Here is a 21201-nt window from a genome sequence, read left to right as displayed (position 1 = left end):
TACAGTAGGGGTTTGCAGTAGCCGTTTGCAGTAGTCGTTTGCAATAGCCGTTAACTGTAGGCGTTTACAGTAGGCGTTTGCAGTAGCCGTTTGCAGTAGTCGTTTGCAGTAGCCGTTTGCAGTAGTCGTTTACAGTAGGGGTTTGCAGTAGTCGTTTGCAATAGCCGTTAGCTGTAGTCGTTTGCAGTAGCCGTTTACAGTAGCCGTTTACAGTAGGGGTTTGCAGTAGTCGTTTACAGTAGCCGTTTACAGTAGCCGTTTACAGTAGGGGTTTACAGTAGCCGTTTACAGTAGGGGTTTACAGTAGTCGTTTGCAGTAGCCGTTTACAGTAGGGGTTTACAGTAGCCGTTTACAGTAGGGGTTTACAGTAGTCGTTTGCAGTAGCCGTTTACAGTAGGGGTTTACAGTAGTCGTTTGCAGTAGCCGTTAACTGTAGCCGTTAACTGTAGCCATTAACAGTAGCCGTTTGCAGTTTACAGTAGCCGTTTACAGTAGCCGTTTGCAGTTTACAGTAGCCGTTTACAGTAATGCCTGTGTGTTCCTCCAGATGGGCAGCTTTGACAGTCCATCCAGAGGCTTTGACAGTCCTTCCAGAGTTTTCAACAGTCCATATGCGACGCTGTCGTTGGATTATCCCATCAACAGAATGACAGATTTTAAGGTAAATAAGTCACATTCTGTGTTTATGTATGAGTGTGTGTCCCTCTAGTGGACAGAACATGTACTTCAGCTCCATCTGTGTGTGTATGAACACCTAAAGTGTCACATAAATACTGTCTTCAACAATGATTATCCACTTCTTTTATAATTATTATAGCTTTTGTGACTTTTGTGATAATTATTATAGCTTTTGTGACTTGTGATTAATCCAGACTACACAAGATAAAACTTAATTTGTCACACTGCAGGACTATTGACTGTTGTATTTGAATCAGACACAGGAAGTGATGTCACCTGGCGTCTCTGAGGTGAACCTCTTTGGTCTGAACCGAAGTCCCGTTGCGAGTCCCGCGCTCAATCAGCGCTCGCGCATCGGCTACGACAGTCTGACGCGCAGACGAGACGTGAGTTTATTCCTCATCAAACCATTAACCTTCCTTGTCAAATGAGCATTATTAATAAAACCACCCTAAACCATGTCAATATATTTTTATGAAATTGTTGGGAAAAAATACATAACACATAATGCACACACACATACATACACACACATATATATATATATATATATAATTTTTTTATTTTATTAAAATAAATAAATTCATCTATATTTTATAATTTTACACTTATGTATATATATTAATTTAAATGTATAATTAAATAACTTGCATTTTATATATATTTATATTAGTTATTATAAAGTTATTATTCAATATAGCCATAAATTGGTGTGTTACAGACACTGTGTCTCAGCAGTTGCTTTTAATTATAACTAAGTAAAAAATATAAAGTATTTGACCTGTTGTCCTCCAGAAGGCCACGCCGGGTCAACTCATGATGCAGAACAACCAGCCGAACAAGCGCGACTTCGTGCAGGAGTTGACCAATCAGCTGGACGACTGCCGCAGGGTCAGTGTCACACACACACACACACTCTCTCTCCATAGCCAAACACACACTCTCCACACACTGTCCATAGCCAAACACACACAATCCACACACTCTCCATAGCCAAACACACACACACACACACACACTCTCCATAGACACACACACACACTCTCCATAGCCAAACACACACACTCTCCATGGCCACACACACACTCTCCATAGCCACACACTCTCCATAGCCACACACACACACTCTCCATAGCCACACACACACACTCTCCATAGCCAAACACACACACTCTCCATAGCCAAACACACACACTCTCCATAGCCACACACACACACACTCTCCATAGCCACACACACACACTCTCCATAGCCACACACACACACACACTCTCCATAGCCAAACACACACACTCTCACAAGTTTTTCCACAGAATTGATGCAAAAAATGTAATTACCATTAACATGTGTGGATGCATGTGCTCCAGAGGAACCAGTTTCTGGAAGCGGAGAGCATCGAGCTGGAGAAGGAGAGGACTCAGATCCGCTTCGAGATGCGAGGACTTCTGGTGAACAATGAAGATCTCCTGCGGACCAACACACAGATGCAGGGAGAGACCAACCGGCTGAGAGAGAGGATCGTGGAGTTGGAGAGCAACAACAACGTGATGCAGGAGCGCTTCAAAAAGATGGAGGTGCAGAAGAAAAATTCATTTTCTTTCTAATGATGACTTGTAAACCTTTAAAGACAGTGAGGTTGTTAATCAGTGGGATTTGCTTCTGTTGAACCTGTTAGCCTGCAGTATTTCAACTTACTCTTAAAATATTCAGCGGAATTCCTGGTGAAGAACTACATTACCCATAATGCGGTACTGAAAATTCCACCAATCAGAGAGTTGACTCAAGAGCTCGTTAGCTCCGCCCACTCCCATGAATGTAAATGATGTAATGGAGTCGCTATAAGAAGTTTTATATTCCTCCATCATTTTTAATTCGATTATGTAATTCGCAATGCATCATGGGATTGTAGTTCTTTCCCTCACTAAAGATAATTTTCAAATCATTTTTTTGCTTCAAATCAATGTTTGTAATGTTGTGATTCTCCTCGTAGCTGATTGGTTCATGACACTTTAAAATCCCAATGGGAGATCAGGTGATGGAGATGATTGACAGGTGTGTGTGTGTGTGTAGAACGAGCTGAAGGAGGCACGTGAGGTGATGGTGGAAGCAAACACTCAAGAATACGCCTTCAACTTTCTGCAACAGACGCTCAAGAACAAAATACAAGACACAGAGGTGTGTGCGAGTCAACACAAACACACACGCAAACTCTCTTAATATCATCATTATTATTATTTCTTTTGAAATGCTAGTGTGTATAATGATATATTCATGGCAGAGTTAATTACTTCCAATAAAATAATCATGGACTGAAATAAAATCAAATGTAAATGTGTTTTATTTTAGCTAGTTGCCAAGGCAATATTTCGATTATTATTTTTATTAGTAGTAGTATATTATAATTCATTATTTCTTCCTCTCTGTTGCTTTATTCCTTTTGTCATGCCAATAAACTTCACAAAATACTTTTCAAAAACCCCTCAGAATCATAATTTAATATGCAAAATGTAAAATTAGGGGAAATAATAAATATAATGAGGAAACATCAGGAAAAGTGTTATTGAACTCTATCTATTGTATCTATTATTTGTGAATTTTGTGAAGGTTATATATTTATGATGTTTGTTGTATTTCATTGTGTGTGTGTTTGTCCTGACTCTGATCTTCCGTGTGTGTGTGTGTAGGAAGCTCTGGAGAAACAAACGCAACACGCTCAGTGTGTGTCTGAGAAGCTGTGGCTCACTGAACGCAGTCTGGAGGAGCTGGAGCTCGAGAAGGAGAACAAGACCAAGAAAGCTCTAGAACTCGGCAATACTGTTTTCAGACTGGAGACCGAGGTACACACACACTCTCTCTCTCACACACACACACAAACACACTCTCTTTCTCTCTCTCTCTCACACACACACACACGCACATTGACACGCAATCTCACACACTTAAACACACATATAAATATATACACACACACACACACACACAATCTCTCTCTCCACACACACACACTCTTTCTTTTTCTCTCTCACTCACACACACTCACATATATATATTTATACACACGCACACACTCTCTCTCTCTCAATCACACACACACACACACACACACACACTCTCTCTCTCTCTCCACACACACACATTGACAAACACTCTCACACCCTTACACATATATACACACACACACACACTGACACTCACTCACTCTCTCACACACACACACAACAGATCATTGACTTTCTGCATTCATCTTCATATTCTTTATTCTGAAGAAGAAAAGATGTTTCTCCAACTCTGAAACAATTTTGTCATCAAGGCCGTGTGAGCATAGAAAAATAATACTGTGACCAAATATTCATGATCAAATAATGTGTGTGTGTGTGTGTGTGTGTGTCAGCTGTCAGACTCTCTTCAGGAGGCTCTCCAGGCGCGGACGGAGCTGAGTTTGCAGCAGAAGCTTCGGGCCGAGGCTGAGGTGAGAGTGGAGGAGCTGGAGGAGAGTGTGTTGGAGAAAGACCAGGAGATGCTGAGACTCACACAGATCGTCTGCAGACTGCAGGGAGAGGTGAGACACACACACACACACACACACACACTATTGAACTACTGCAGGGAGAGGTGAGACACACACACATATATATATATATATATATATATATATATATATATATATACACACACACACACACACTACTGAACTACTGCAGGGAGAGGTGAGAGACACACACACACACACATACACTACTGAACTAATGCAAGGAGAGGTGGGACACACACCCACATATATATACAGGTCCTTCTCAAAGAATTAGCATATAAAGTTCATTATTTTCCATAATGTAATGATAAAAATGAAACTTTCATATATTTTAGATTCATTGCACACCAACTGAAATATTTCAGGTCTTTTATTGTTTTAATACTGATGATTTTGGCATACAGCTCATGAAAACCCAAAATTCCTGTCTCAAATATTAGCATATTTCATCCGACCAATAAAATAAGTGTTTTTAATACAAAAAAAAGGTCAACCTTCAAATAATTATGTTCAGTTATGCACTCACTAGTCAATACTTGCTCGGGAATCCTTTTGCAGAAATGACTGCTTCAATGCGGCGTGGCATGGAGGCAATCAGCCTGTGGCACTGCTGAGGTGTTCTGGAGGCCCAGGATGCTTCGATAGCGGCCTTAAGCTCATCCAGAGTGTTGGGTCTTGCGTCTCTCAACTTTCTCTTCACAATATCCCACAGATTCTCTATGGGGTTCAGGTCAGGAGAGTTGGCAGGCCAATTGAGCACAGTAATACCATGGTCAGTAAACCATTTACCAGTGGTTTTGGCACTGTGAGCAGGTGCCAGGTCGTGCTGAAAAATGAAATCTTCATCTCCATAAAGCTTTTCAGCAGATGGAAGCATGAAGTGCTCCAAAATCTCCTGATAGCTAGCTGCATTGACCCTACCCTTGATAAAACACAGTGCACTAGTGTTGTCACGATACTAGAATTTCTAACTTCGATACGATACCTTGAAAAATATCGATATTCGATACCATTTTCGATACCACAGAGAAAAAAATTGCCACAATATTAAGGGGGTATTTTTTGTATTTAAAGTCCCCATGAATTCAAAATTGACCATACTTACTTTGTTTGCCTAAATTGATCGTTTTGTGGTGAAGAATTCATCCATGCAAGTCAATCCACACAAATTTTTTTGGCTTCGTAATCTTTAATCAAAATCTGAAATTTCCCCTCCCCTCTGCGTTGGAGGACCTTCCCTGATGACGTAGGTTTCACGGTTTGGGCGTCTTCTTAACATCCGTAATCATGCCCCTCCAACTGACAGTAGACAGGCTGAATGAAAACACCTACTTTTCTAGATCCAATCAGGTGCTAGTTGGGGAAAAAGCCACGCCCACCATTTTGCCTCATTTAGTATTCCGTTTCTCTCGGAAATACGTCACAACACTGGAGAAAAGTCGTTTGCAACTTCCGGTTCACGGGGACTTTAAAGCTAAATATAACAAGTCTAGAACATGACATTGAGGTATATTTTACATGAACAAAAATGTCCCGAGTTCTATTTGTTAATATTTTTTAATTGGACCAGAGCTAACATGATGTAATTTATTACCTACTGTTATCAAAGATTAAAATATACTGTAACAAAAAAGCACTTAACAGTATCAAATTGGAGGATAGAGTGTCAGTAATGTATAATAATAAGATTAAACATTCAATTTTCAGTTAAAGGCATTTCATTATTGAATTCAGAGATGCCATTGTCTAGCTGTTTAGTTTAATTAGTATCTGTGTAATCAAATTGATGATAATCGCTAATGAAGGAAAATTGCAGAATTAAATAATAATTTTTGAATAAAGTTAAATAGGCACAAGCTAATTTACATTTGACCACAACAATATTTACTTGTCTAAGATTCCTCAGTCAGATTATGTTAACTTTAAGAATTAAAACGAGACAACACAGACTCTTATCAATAACAATACTAGGCCATCTTGGTTAATGTTTCAGAAAAGTTAAAATGAGAAGAGTTACAGTGTTTCTTTTAGGATTTTTTTTTAGCAGTGGGGGCAGGCCTGTCCAAACAACAAACACCCCTGATGCTGAGCATATATGCTGCTAAATGGTACCCCTGGAGCCTGTTCCTTAAGTCTGTTTTCACCTTTAAAATAATTTTTAAAAAATGAGTGATGTTAGGGATTATTGATAGTCAAACAATCTTTTGGGTGCCCGCAGCCCGCTCGCGTGTAGGCCTACGCGCTATTCTCCGACATGCCCGCTCGCGGTGTGTAGCTCGTGTCCGCGCTATTCTCCGACATGCCCGCTCGCGGTGTGTAGCTCGTGTCCACGCTATTCTCCGACATGCCCGCTCGCGGTGTGTAGCGCGTGTCCACGCTATTCTCCGACATGCCCGCTCGCGGTGTGTAGCTCGTGTCCGCGCTATTCTCCGACATGCCCGCTCGCGGTGTGTAGCGTGTGTCCACGCTATTCTCCGACTCCGACATGCCCGCTCGCGGTGTGTAGCGCGTGTCCACGCTATTCTCCGACTCCGACATGCCCGCTCGCGGTGTGTAGCGCGTGTCCACGCTATTCTCCGACATGCCCGCTCGCGGTGTGTAGCGCGTGTCCACGCTATTCTCCGACTCCGACATGCCTGCTCGCGGTCTGTAGCTCGTGTCCACGCTATTCTCCGACATGCCTGCTCGCGGTGTGTTTTTTACGCGTGTCCGCGCTATTCTCCGACATGCCCGTTTGCGGTGTGTAGCGCGTGTCCACGCTATTCTCCGACATGCCTGCTCGCGGTGTGTTTTTTACGCGTGTCCGCGCTATTCTCTGACATGCCCGCTCGCGGTGTGTAGCTCGTGTCCACGCTATTCTCCGACATGCCCGCTCGCGGTGTGTAGCGCGTGTCCATGCTATTCTCCGACATGCCCGCTCGCGGTGTGTAGCGCGTGTCCACGCTATTCTCCGACATGCCTGCTCGCGGTGTGTAGCGCGTGTCCACGTATTCTCCGACATGCCTGCTCGCGGTGTGTAGCGCGTGTCCACGTATTCTCCGACATGCCTGCTCGCGGTGTGTAGCGCGTGTCCACGCTATTCTCCGACATGCCTGCTCGCGGTGTGTAGCGCGTGTCCACTTATTCTCCGACATGCCTGCTCGCGGTGTGTAGCGCGTGTCCACGCTATTCTCCGACATGCCTGCTCGCGGTGTGTTTTTTACGCGTGTCCGCGCTATTCTCCGACATGCCTGCTCGCGGTGTGTAGCGCGTGTCCACGCTATTCTCCGACATGCCTGCTCGCGGTGTGTAGCGCGTGTCCACGTATTCTCCGACATGCCTGCTCGCGGTGTGTAGTGCGTGTCCACGTATTCTCCGACATGCCTGCTCGCGGTCTGTAGCGCGTGTCCACGCTATTCTCCGACATGCCTGCTCGCGGTGTGTTTTTTACGCGTGTCCGCGCTATTCTCCGACATGCCTGCTCGCGGTGTGTAGCGCGTGTCCACGCTATTCTCCGACATGCCTGCTCGCGGTCTGTAGCGCGTGTCCACGCTATTCTCCGACATGCCTGCTCGCGGTGTGTAGCGCGTGTCCACGTATTCTCCGACATGCCTGCTCGCGGTCTGTAGCGCGTGTCCACGCTATTCTCCGACATGCCTGCTCGCGGTGTGTTTTTTACGCGTGTCCGCGCTATTCTCCGACATGCCTGCTCGCGGTGTGTAGCGCGTGTCCACGCTATTCTCCGACATGCCCGCTCGCGGTGTGTTTTTTACGCGTGTCCGCGCTATTCTCCGACATGCCTGCTCGCGGTGTGTTTTTTACGCGTGTCCGCGCTATTCTCCGACATGCCTGCTCGCGGTGTGTTTTTTACGCGTGTCCGCGCTATTCTCCGACATGCCTGCTCGCGGTGTGTTTTTTACGCGTGTCCGCGCTATTCTCCGACATGCCTGCTCGCGGTGTGTAGCGCGTGTCCGCGCTATTCTCCGACATGCCCGCTCGCGGTGTGTTGCTCGTGTCCACGCTATTCTCCGACTCCGACATGCCTGCTCGCGGTGTGTTTTTTATGCGTGTGCGCGCTATTCTCCGACATGCCCGATCGCGGTGTTCTTTATCAAGCAACCAAAGCCGGTCGCGGGGGCGCCGCCCTCGCAATCTTTCTATTCACTTCACTTTTGCTATTTAACCAGAGCGAATGAGACGAGTGCGTCATGTGTGGTGTTTGTCAACGCGCCTTTGGAGAGAAGTGAAAGTGACCGCTCGGCTAGTATCGATACTTCGGGAAATAAGTATTGGTACCGTTCAGATATTTCAGTATCGATATTTATCGAAATATCGATATTTTTGACAACACTACAGTGCACCAACACCAGCAGCTGACATGGCACCCCAGACCATCACTGACTGTGGGTACTTGACACTGGACTTCAGGCATTTTGGCATTTCCTTCTCCCCAGTCTTCCTCCAGACTCTGGCACCTTGATTTCCGAATGACATGCAAAACTGAGCAACAGTCCAGTGCTGCTTCTCTGTAGCCCAGGTCAGGCGCTTCTGCCGCTGTTTCTGGTTCAAAAGTGGCTTGACCTGGGGAATGCGGCACCTGTAGCCCATGTCCTGCACACACCTGTGCACGGTGGCTCTGGATGTTTCTACTCCAGACTCAGTCCACTGCTTCCGCAGGTCCCCCAAGGTCTGGAATCGGTCCTTCTCCACAATCTTCCTCAGGGTCCGGTCACCTCTTCTCGTTGTGCAGCGTTTTTTGCCACACTTTTTCCTTCCCACAGACTTCCCACTGAGGTGCCTTGATACAGCACTCTGGGAACAGCCTATTTGTTCAGAAATTTCTTTCTGTCTTACCCTCTTGCTTGAGGGTGTCAATGATGGCCTTCTGGACAGCAGTCAGGTCGGCAGTCTTACCCATGATTGCGGTTTTGAGTAATGAAACAGGCTGGGAGTTTTTAAAAGCCTCAGGAATCTTTTGCAGGTGTTAAGAGTTAATTAGTTTATTCAGATGATTAGGTTAATAGCTCGTTTAGAGACCCTTTTCATGATATGCTAATTTTTTGAGACAGGAATTTTGGGTTTTCATGAGCTGTATGCCAAAATCATCAGTATTAAAACAATAAAAGACCTGAAATATTTCAGTTGTTGTGCAATGAATCTAAAATATATGAAAGTTTAATTTTTATCATTACATTATTGAAAATAATGAACTTTATCACAATATGCTAATTTTTTGAGAAGGACCTGTATATACACACACACACACACACACACACTACTGAACTACTGCGGGAGAGGTGAGACTCACACACACACACTACTGAACTACTGCAGGGAGAGGTGAGACACACACACACTACTGAACTACTGCAGAGAGAGGTGAGACTCTCTCACACACACACACACACACACACACACACACACACACTACTGAACTACTGCAGGGAGAGGTGAGACTCTCACACACACACACTACTGAACTACTGCAGGGAGAGGTGAGACACACACACACACACACTACTGAACTACTGCAGAGAGAGGTGAGACTCTCACACACACACACTACTGAACTACTGCAGAGAGAGGTGAGACTCTCACACACACACACTACTGAACTACTGCAGGGAGAGGTGAGACACACACACTCACACTCTCTCACACACACACACACACACACACACACACATCTCATCAGTCCTAATGTTGAAGTTCTCTCTGCACTCGACTACATCATGACTCTGTGTGTGTGTGTGTGTGTGTGTGTAGGTGACAGATAAGCTGAGCTATAAGGAGCAGACTCTAGAGGAGGAGATTCAGCTGCGTGAGCGAGCGCAGCTTCAGTGCAAACAGGCCGAGCGAGCGCTGGAGGATCTGCGGATGGAGATGCAGACGCTCAGCCAGAGCAGAGACGACCTCTCCAAACAGCTCAAACTAGCACAGGTGTGTGTGTGTGTGTGTGCACTGCTGACAACACTCTCAGGTCAAGGCAATACAGCTTTACAGAGTTGAACAGGAAAATCAATGATGACACTTCATCAAATATGAAGACAGGAGAGTCATTATTCAGATCAGCGTTGTGTTTTCATCTGATAGTGTCACTGCAGTCAAACAGATAATATTACTGAATATTAATAAACTTTGTTTGTGAAAACCTGTGAAAGATCATCAAACTGCCTATTTGCATATTATGTGCATTAGTGATGCATCAAAATACATTTTTAACGAAATTACTGACCTTTTACTGACTGAAGTTTTCAATTCGCTGAAAACCAAAAATAAAGTTTATTTAATAATCAATTCAATGATCAAATTTATTTAATAATCAGCACTCAAATAAAAAAGTTTTAAATAAAATATTAAGTTGCTTATAAGGCAGTTTTTATATCAACTTTTTCATGATATATTGATTAGTTGTTTATACAAACATTTGAACATTGGCCGTCATAACTTTTTTTCATGATTTATTCAAATATGCAATTAATAATGAAGACAACAGCTTTAGACATAAATATATAAAAATAAGAACAAATAAAAAAAAGGTAACAATTAATAAATTGTTACATACAAATATGAATAAATTAATAGTTATTATTTAAAAATATATTATATTGCATTACATTATATATTCAATTTATTTAAATGTATTAATACATTTATTTATTATTTTTATTGAATTCATTTAAAATAAATATATTATATTGCATTATTCTTATTTAATATAATCAATAATATATTTATTTTAATGCATTAATACGCTTATTTTGAATTCATTTATTTAAATAAATACATTTATAAATTAAAAATTATAATGAAAATGTAATATAATGAAAACGTCGTCGGCATTTTGCGCAGAGATATCATTTTTTCAAAAAACAATCTTCGATATTGTTAAAAGCGCTATATAAATGAAGGTGACTTGAGTTAATTTTTCTAGCTAACTATCAGATTTATGGTCAGTGAATATGTTTTTTCTGAGGTAAATGTGAGATATTGTTTACAAGCTGTCATATTGACGTGGTTCTGCGGTTGAAACACTGATTGAGCGATTACATGAGATGTGTTCATGCTTCATGTGTTCTGGTGTGTGTGTTCACACTGCTGACGAGAGTGTGTGTTTCAGGAGAAGATCATCGATCTGGAAGCCGATCTGGAGGAGCTTCACGAGAACGACCAACGATGGGTGTCCAAACACAAGAGAGCTCTGGATCAGGTGAATATTATAAACTAGCCTATAAAAAAACTATTTTTAGTTCGATAATGTTTTTTATTTAATATTTTGTATTTTTAGGGGATTTTATGGTATTAAATGATATTTACGCAGTATTTATAATCCATTTATTCACTTTTTGACCTGAAAATTAAATTTCCAACTTTGTGTCATAAATCTCCTAAAAACGAGATCAGACTCAAGTTTGATCTCTTTTTAAAGACGACACTTGGCAGATTATTAAAAGTGATTTTTAAAAAAAAAAGTGAATTTAACAATAAATGTAAAATTCTGTAACTTTTTTAATGAAAAATGTGCAAAAATACTATTGTAAAATATATAATCTAAGTTTTAATCTAAAACTGTTAAACAAACTGTCTAAACAAGTTGTGTTCAAAATTTGAGACACTTGGCAGATTATTGCTGACGTGAAAAAAGTTTTAAAAAGTGAACTTAAAAAAAGTTACAGATTTTTACGTTTGTTGTTATGAAAAATGAATTTTTATATGAAACATACATTTTCAAAAACATGTTTTACTCAAAAACTGTGATAAAATGAAAGCCATAAATCTAAACAAGCTGTGTTCAAAAGGAGGAGCAAAAGCGTGACTATTGTTTACAGGACCGTTTATCCTGTTCGAATCATGTCCAGGATTTGTGTGTGTGTGTGTTCACACAGCAAGTGCCAAAACCTTTACCAAGTTCCGTACCATTCTGATGAAGGAAAATTTTAAAAACAATTTTTTTTTTTTTTTCAGTCAAAAATGACCAAAGCGCATCAGAGGGTTAAAGGAGTAGTTCACTTTTAAAAAAACTTTTGCTGATAATTTACTCACCCCCATGTCATCCAAGATGTCCATGTCTTTCTTTTTTTTTTTTTTTTTTTTTTGAAATTAAGGTTTTTGATGAAAACATTCCAGGATTTTTCTCCATATAATGCACTTTACTGGGCACCAAACGGTTCAAGGTCCAAAAGACAGTTTCAGTGCAAACTGCAAACTGTTCAAAGGGCTTTAAACGACACCAGACGATGAATAAGGGTCTTATCAAGCGAAACGATCGCTCATTTAAAAAAGAAATAACAAAGTTTAAGTTTTATAAGCTCAAATGCCCGCCTTGATCTGTTCTGTGTGACTCTCCTGTTCGAACTCGTTCATCAAAATGAACATATCTTTTTTCGAGTCATTTGATTCATTTAACGAACGAAATTAATGAATTGACTCGGAAAAAGATTCATTCATTTTGATGAACGAGTTCGAACAGGAGAGTCACACAGAACAGATCAAGGCGGGCATTTGAGCTTATAAAACTTAAACTTTGTTATTTCTTTTTTAAATGAGCGATCGTTTCGCTTGATAAGACCATTATTCATCGTCTGGTGTCGTTTAAAGCCCTTTGAACAGTTTGCACTGAAACTGTCTTTTGGACCTTGAACCGTTTGGTGCCCAGCAAAGTGCATTATATGGAGAAAAATCCCGGAATGTTTTCTTCAAAAACCTTAATTTCTTTCCGACTTAAGAAAGAAAGACATGGACATCTTGGATGACATGGGGTGAGTAAATTATCAGCAAAAGTTTTTTTAAAAGTGAACTAATCCTTTAAAGCAAGTAATTTCACTTTGAGATGCTGGAACACAAGACAGAAGTTCAGAGGAAGAACATCAGATTCTGCAGCGCAAACAGTTTATAGTATGGAAAGCAGATGAACAGAACGGTGTGTTAACGTGTGTGTGTGTGTGTGTGTGTCTCACAGTCTGAGCAACTGCAGATGAAGCTCATCCAGGAGAAAGATCTCAACGAGCAGCTGGAGTGTGAGAAGGCCATCCTGGAGAGACAGGTGTGTGTGTGTGTGTGTGATGATAGCCATGTCTGTAGTAATGAAGATGCTGACGCTGCTGGTGTGTGTAGCTGCGAGATCTGCGCAGTGAGATGGAGGAACTGCAGAACAACAGAGTCGAGGTCGATTCCGTCACTAGAGCCGAGATCAAAGCCAAAGAGCTAGAGAACACACTGCGTGCGGAGGAGAGGTCAGACACACACACACACACTCATCGTTAGTTCATGTTCATGGGAGGTTCATTTAAGTTTAAAGGGGTCATGAACTTTTTTTAAATTATTTTATAATGTTTCTTGAGGTGCACTTATAATGATAATATGATTTTTTACATAATTTTTTTCATATTTGAGAAATAAATGGCTATTTCAGATCCTGTCGTTTTCTGGCCTTGATCCCAATAAAAGCTATTTTTCGGAATATCAAGGAAGTTTTGAGTTTTGAAACTTACAGGATATTTTTATAGGGAATGCAATAGTTGTGCGAGAGAACGCATTGAAATATAATTTTTCTCCCTTTTCATATATATATATATTTATATATATTTATTTATTTTCATCACCGTGTGGCTCTGAAGTTTCCTAATAATTCGACTTTTGGAGAAAATGGGAAATTTGAAGAAAAGATTCTATTTGGAATCTTTAAGGGTTCCGTCCGGCACTTCATATAGAACCTTCTAGCGGTTCCATCATGGATCATGTTACGGATTTATTTTAGTTTAATTTAATTTAGTTTAATTTTTTGTATTATTATTATTAAATATTATGAATTAAACCGCTCATAAACATACTATTTGTATTATCCAATCATGTAAGATATTTCTCCTTGTACCCGTTTGGCTTGACGGGTTCTGTAAGATTGAGTTCTAGAGTTTTGAACAGATCCACACTGTGTCAGAATGATCCTCTAAAGACTCGTTCCGCTCCTCAGGAATAAAGTGGTCATGAGCAACACCATCAGCAAACTGGAGAGGAAGATCCACGAGCTGACGGAGCAGGTGGAGGAGGAGAACAAGATCTCCACTGAGCAGAGGGAGCTGGTACGACACACACACACACACACTGACGGACAGCAGAGGGAGACACACACACACACTCACACACACACTCACACACACACACTGACGGACAGCAGAGGGAGACACACACACACACTCACACACACACACTCACACACACACACTGACGGACAGCAGAGGGAGACAACACTGGACAACAGCACAAAACACACACACACACACACACGGACAGCAGAGGGAGACACAACACTGAACAACAGCACAAAACACACACACACACACACACACACACTGACAGACAGCAGAGGGAGACACAACACTGAATAACAGCACAAAACACACACACACACACACACACACACTGACAGACAGCAGAGGGAGACACAACACTGAATAACAGCACAAAACACACACACACACACACACACACACACACTGACAGACAGCAGAGGGAGACACAACACCACTGAACAACAGCACATCACACACACTCACACACAATTATTTAATAATGTAATAATATTCCTTTAATAAATGGTCTCTTTTATACTTGCATTTATTTTTCCATATATTTTTTGCATTTGTGCCGATGCAAGTTTTATTATTATATCATTGGTGATTGAACAAGTGAGCCGACTGCCAATTTTCTCCCGGAGGAGGATCGAATGTGAAAGGGAGTGTGTTGGTCCTCTGGTCTGAAGGTTGTGTGTGTTTGTAGATGACTCAGCGGATGCGTGTGTTGAAGAGGCAGCTGAACGAGGTCGAGGAAGAGGCGAGTCGACGGGACGTTCAACACCGACACACACAGAGAGAACTGATGGAGGAGAGAGAGGCCAACAGCCGACTGCAGAGACAACTGCTGGACCAACAGCTGACCAACAAGTGCGTACACACACACACACACACGACAACTGCTGGACCAACAGCTGACCAACAAGTGCGTACACACACACACACACACACACACACACACACGACAACTGCTGGACCAACAGCTGACCAACAAGTGCGTACACACACACACACACACGACAACTGCTGGACCAACAGCTGACCAACAAGTGCGTGCACACACACACACACACGACAACTGCTGGACCAACAGCTGACCAACAAGTGCGTACACACACACACACACACGACAACTGCTGGACCAACAGCTGACCAACAAGTGCGTACACACACACACACACACACACACACGACAACTGCTGGACCAACAGCTGACCAACAAGTGCGTACACACACACACACACACGACAACTGCTGGACCAACAGCTGACCAACAAGTGCGTACACACACACACACACACGACAACTGCTGGACCAACAGCTGACCAACAAGTGCGTACACACACACACACACACACACACACACACACGACAACTGCTGGACCAACAGCTGACCAACAAGTGCGTACACACACACACACACACGACAACTGCTGGACCAACAGCTGACCAACAAGTGCGTGCACACACACACACACACGACAACTGCTGGACCAACAGCTGACCAACAAGTGCGTACACACACACACACACACGACAACTGCTGGACCAACAGCTGACCAACAAGTGCGTACACACACACACACACACACACACACGACAACTGCTGGACCAACAGCTGACCAACAAGTGCGTACACACACACACACACACGACAACTGCTGGACCAACAGCTGACCAACAAGTGCGTACACACACACACACACGACAACTGCTGGACCAACAGCTGACCAACAAGTGCGTACACACACACACACACACACACACACACACGACAACTGCTGGACCAACAGCTGACCAACAAGTGCGTACACACACACACACACACGACAACTGCTGGACCAACAGCTGACCAACAAGTGCGTACACACACACACACACACACACACACACACACACACACACACACACACACGACAACTGCTGGACCAACAGCTGACCAACAAGTGCGTACACACACACACACACGACAACTGCTGGACCAACAGCTGACCAACAAGTGCGTACACACACACACACACACACACACACACACGACAACTGCTGGACCAACAGCTGACCAACAAGTGCGTACACACACACACACACGACAACTGCTGGACCAACAGCTGACCAACAAGTGCGTACACACACACACACACACACACACACACGACAACTGCTGGACCAACAGCTGACCAACAAGTGCGTACACACACACACACACACACACACGACAACTGCTGGACCAACAGCTGACCAACAAGTGCGTACACACACACACACACACACACACACACACACACACACACACGACAACTGCTGGACCAACAGCTGACCAACAAGTGCGTACACACACACACACACACACACACACACACACGACAACTGCTGGACCAACAGCTGACCAACAAGTGCGTACACACACACACACACACACACACACACACGACAACTGCTGGACCAACAGCTGACCAACAAGTGCGTACACACACACACACACACACACACACACACACACACACGGCAACTGCTGGACCAACAGCTGACCAACAAGTGCGTACACACACACACACACACACACACACACACACACGACAACTGCTGGACCAACAGCTGACCAACAAGTGCGTACACACACACACACACACACACACACGACAACTGCTGGACCAACAGCTGACCAACAAGTGCGTACACACACACACACACGACAACTGCATGACCAACAGCTGACCAACAAGTGCGTACACACACACACACACGACAACTGCATGACCAACAGCTGACCAACAAGTGCGTATACACACACACACACACACGACAACTGCTGGACCAACAGCTGACCAACAAGTGCGTACACACACACACACACGACAACTGCTGGACCAACAGCTGACCAACAAGTGCGTACACACACACACACACACACACACGACAACTGCTGGACCAACAGCTGACCAACAAGTGCGTACACACACACACACACACACACACACGACAACTGCTGGACCAACAGCTGACCAACAAGTGCGTACACACACACACACGACACACACACACACACACACACACACAGCTAAATTACATTTATTTAAAATAAATATGTATTATAATTATAAATATTTGTGTTAATATATACACGATAATAATGTATTAATATAAATTACGTTTATTAAATAATACATAAATATTTATGTATATTTAATGCATTTTTGTTAAATCTAATAAAAATATTAATTTCAGACTGTATTTTGTATGAAGGCCTTAATATCAAACATTTATTCTATTTTTTTCTATCAGCTTGTTTACATCATGCATATATATTAGCATAAACAACGTAGAAATGAATATTCATAATGAAGTGTGTGGTTATTCATGACACCGTGTTTAGATTTATTTGGGGACTTTTAATAGGTTAACGTTCTGCTAATATTGTGTCCCGCAGGAGGAAAGAGTCGAGACAAACTCTAGAAAGCCTGAAACTGAACTTCGATGAAGATGAAGATGAGGAAGAGCAACAGGCCGAGTCCAAACTCACAGAGAAGCAGATCTCACAGGTCTGAGCTCATAAACACAAACTATATCCAAACCTGCCAAAACCAAATCAATCTGGATCTGCCGATACCCCGAAACATCAAACCGGGAACATTCAGATCCAGAGAATCTCCATATGAACTGAACGACAGTAAAGTTGTGGAAAAGCTGACTCTCGGGAATATAATCACATCTCCAGAGAACTGCTTTACAGTAGCAGACGTCCCTGGTGTGTTCATTTACAGTAAGCTATCGGTCTATTCTACATGTTCAGTGGTTAATGTTCTCTATCAAACTATCCGTTCTGTTGTTTCTGTTGTTATTTTTTTCTACCAGCTTGTTTACATCATGCATATATTAGCATAAACAAGGTAGGAATTAATATTGATAATGAAGTGTGTGGTTATTCACGACACCGTGTTTAGATTTATTTGGGGACTGTAAGTGAGCTTGCATGCATTCAGCGATCAGGGGTGTGTTTCCCGAAAGCATCGTTAGCCAGATGCTCGTTATCAGCAGTTCAACCAGTGTTTCCCCAAACTATAGTTGTAACGAACATTCGCAAACAGCGTCGCAGAGTTGTGTGTGTGTGAGCGACGGCTCTCGAGCTGCGGTTAGAAGAAGTGTTTCATGTTTGCATGACATGTGACTCAATAAATCCTGATCTTGAGCAAAATAAGCAATCTGACATTCAGTGCAACCCGTGTCTTTAACTTAGATACACACATGTCATTTACGTCTTTTAGTTTGTCAAGAGATTTAAAGTGTCGGTTTTGAAGAGTGCGCATGTGTGAACGAGCTCTAGTGTGTGTGAACGAGCTCTAGTGTGTGTGAACGAGCTCTAGTGTGTGTGAGCGAGCTCTAGTGTGTGTGAACGAGCTCTGGTGTGTGTGAACGAGCTCTAGTGTGTGTGAACGAGCTCTAGTGTGTGTGAACGAGCTCTAGTGTGTGTGAACGAGCTCTAGTGTGTGTGAACGAGCTCTAGTGTGTGTGAACGAGCTCTAGTGTGTGTGAACGAGCTCTAGTGTGTGTGAACGAGCTCTGGTGTGTGTGAACGAGCTCTGAGCTCTAGTGTGTGTGAACGAGCTCTAGTGTGTGTGAACGAGCTCTAGTGTGTGTGAACGAGCTCTAGTGTGTGTGAGCGAGCTCTAGTGTGTGTGAACGAGCTCTAGTGTGTGTGAACGAGCTCTAGTGTGTGTGAACGAGCTCTAGTGTGTGTGAACGAGCTCTAGTGTGTGTGAACGAGCTCTAGTGTGTGTGAACGAGCTCTAGTGTGTGTGTGAACGAGCTCTAGTGTGTGTGAACGAGCTCTAGTGTGTGTGAACGAGCTCTAGTGTGTGTGAACGAGCTCTAGTGTGTGTGAGCGAGCTCTAGTGTGTGTGAACGAGCTCTAGTGTGTGTGAACGAGCTCTAGTGTGTGTGAACGAGCTCTAGTGTGTGTGAACGAGCTCTAGTGTGTGTGAACGAGCTCTAGTGTGTGTGAACGAGCTCTAGTGTGTGTGTGAACGAGCTCTAGTGTGTGTGAACGAGCTCTAGTGTGTGTGAACGAGCTCTAGTGTGTGTGAACGAGCTCTAGTGAACGAGCTCTAGTGTGTGTGAACGAGCTCTAGTGTGTGTGAACGAGCTCTAGTGTGTGTGAACGAGCTCTAGTGTGTGTGAACGAGCTCTAGTGTGTGTGAACGAGCTCTAGTGTGTGTGTGAACGAGCTCTAGTGTGTGTGAGCGAGCTCTAGTGTGTGTGAGCGAGCTCTAGTGTGTGTGAGCGAGCTCTAGTGTGTGTGAACGAGCTCTAGTGTGTGTGAACGAGCTCTAGTGTGTGTGAACGAGCTCTAGTGTGTGTGAACGAGCTCTAGTGTGTGTGAACGAGCTCTAGTGTGTGTGAACGAGCTCTAGTGTGTGTGAACGAGCTCTAGTGTGTGTGAACGAGCTCTAGTGTGTGTGAACGAGCTCTAGTGTGTGTGAGCGAGCTCTAGTGTGTGTGAGCGAGCTCTAGTGTGTGTGAACGAGCTCTAGTGTGTGTGTGAACGAGCTCTAGTGTGTGTGAGCGAGCTCTAGTGTGTGTGAGCGAGCTCTAGTGTGTGTGTGAGCGAGCTCTAGTGTGTGTGAGCGAGCTCTAGTGTGTGTGAACGAGCTCTAGTGTGTGTGAACGAGCTCTAGTGTGTGTGAACGAGCTCTAGTGTGTGTGAACGAGCTCTAGTGTGTGTGAACGAGCTCTAGTGTGTGTGAACGAGCTCTAGTGTGTGTGAGCGAGCTCTAGTGTGTGTGAACGAGCTCTAGTGTGTGTGAACGAGCTCTAGTGTGTGTGAACGAGCTCTAGTGTGTGTGAGCGAGCTCTAGTGTGTGTGAACGAGCTCTAGTGTGTGTGAACGAGCTCTAGTGTGTGTGAACGAGCTCTAGTGTGTGTGAACGAGCTCTAGTGTGTGTGTGAACGAGCTCTAGTGTGTGTGTGAACGAGCCGATGATTGAATCTGGAAATAAAGCAAAATAACTGAGAAAAATGAGAGATATTCCTCAGATGCATGTCTGTAAGTCATAACAAAACATCTAGCGTTAATTTGATTGCTAACAGATTCTTTAAAGTAGTCATTTCTCCACCACCAGTGACATCATTAACCAGCGTGACATCATTAACCGGCGTGGTTGAACGACCACTTTGACACGATATGGTTTCGGGAAACCAGTAGTTGATGTCTTCGAGTGGGAAACACACTCCAGATCAGCTGAATGTGTGAAACTGCTGATGTTACTTCTGCTGGCGGTTATTAACCAGTTAAGGGAATCTAAGTGTTTAAGTGTTTAATATAACATGTTGAACGGGATCATCTGTGTCTGTCTGGATTCTTCACACGCTCAGTTTAGTGCCACTTATTAAAACAGCAGCAGTTTTACTCCATGGGGTTTTATTTGTTGCACAAAATGGTAATAAAATATGCTAAATCATGATTGTTGCCCTTTTCATTTTTTTTACTCTGTTTAGAACGTTAATAAACTAGCATTAACTAAAATGCCACAAAAGGCAGAGAGTAATTCAATAAAATAAAAAACACACCCTTTTTTTGATAACTTTCACACAACTTTAACGGCTCCCAGAATATTATGTTGTATGAATATCTGAACATGCGATGCCAAAGAAAGAACAGAGACAACATTTTATTCTATCTTCATATTTTTTTTTTTTTATCAACACTTGAATGTGGGTAAGTTTAATAAAAAAAAAAACATTTTGAAGAAAAAGCTGAGAAAATCGTGTTTTTATTAAAGATATCATTGGATGAGATTCAGAGCGATGATCAAAACACAGATGGAGTCGATCGGGTCACCTCAAAGCTTCAGTCGTGTAACTCGTCCTGCGTTCAGTAACATTAGGCAGTTTTGATTTATAAGCTGTTTTAATGTCTGATGATCGTGTTATAATTGACATGTGCG

The 21201-nt window shown here is 42.9% G+C and overlaps 1 protein-coding gene across 2 annotated transcripts; it reads left to right on the top strand.

The window, feature by feature from the left end:
- Positions 1-582: 582 nt before the first annotated feature.
- Positions 583-17858, top strand: LOC130073046 (cingulin-like protein 1). Of its 2 annotated transcripts, none has more exons than XM_056238447.1 (14): positions 583-662; positions 937-1065; positions 1478-1570; positions 2047-2253; positions 2750-2854; positions 3364-3516; positions 4071-4238; positions 9957-10130; positions 11311-11400; positions 13150-13233; positions 13305-13423; positions 14161-14269; positions 14967-15130; positions 17688-17858. In XM_056238447.1, the coding sequence occupies exons 1-14, from the start codon at positions 648-650 to the stop codon at positions 17803-17805; spliced, it is 1728 nt and encodes a 575-aa protein (XP_056094422.1). In that variant the 5' UTR covers positions 583-647; the 3' UTR covers positions 17806-17858. The 2 variants fall into 2 exon arrangements, with proteins under 2 accessions (XP_056094422.1, XP_056094421.1); XM_056238446.1 differs by having other exon boundaries at positions 1475-1570.
- Positions 17859-21201: the final 3343 nt, after the last annotated feature.

Source organism: Rhinichthys klamathensis, unplaced genomic scaffold, assembly GCF_029890125.1.
Source record: "Rhinichthys klamathensis goyatoka isolate OS25496 unplaced genomic scaffold, OSU_Roscu_1.1 h1tg000523l_1, whole genome shotgun sequence".
Lineage (NCBI taxonomy): Eukaryota > Metazoa > Chordata > Actinopteri > Cypriniformes > Leuciscidae > Rhinichthys > Rhinichthys klamathensis.
This window is presented reverse-complemented; position numbering and strand designations above follow the sequence as displayed.

Coding starts and splice junctions, on each gene's coding strand:
- LOC130073046 (XM_056238446.1), top strand. Junction 1,066..1,474: donor GTCTGACGCGCAGACGAGAC/GTGAGTTTATTC, acceptor GTTGTCCTCCAG/AAGGCCACGCCGGGTCAACT. Junction 1,571..2,046: donor AGCTGGACGACTGCCGCAGG/GTCAGTGTCACA, acceptor CATGTGCTCCAG/AGGAACCAGTTTCTGGAAGC.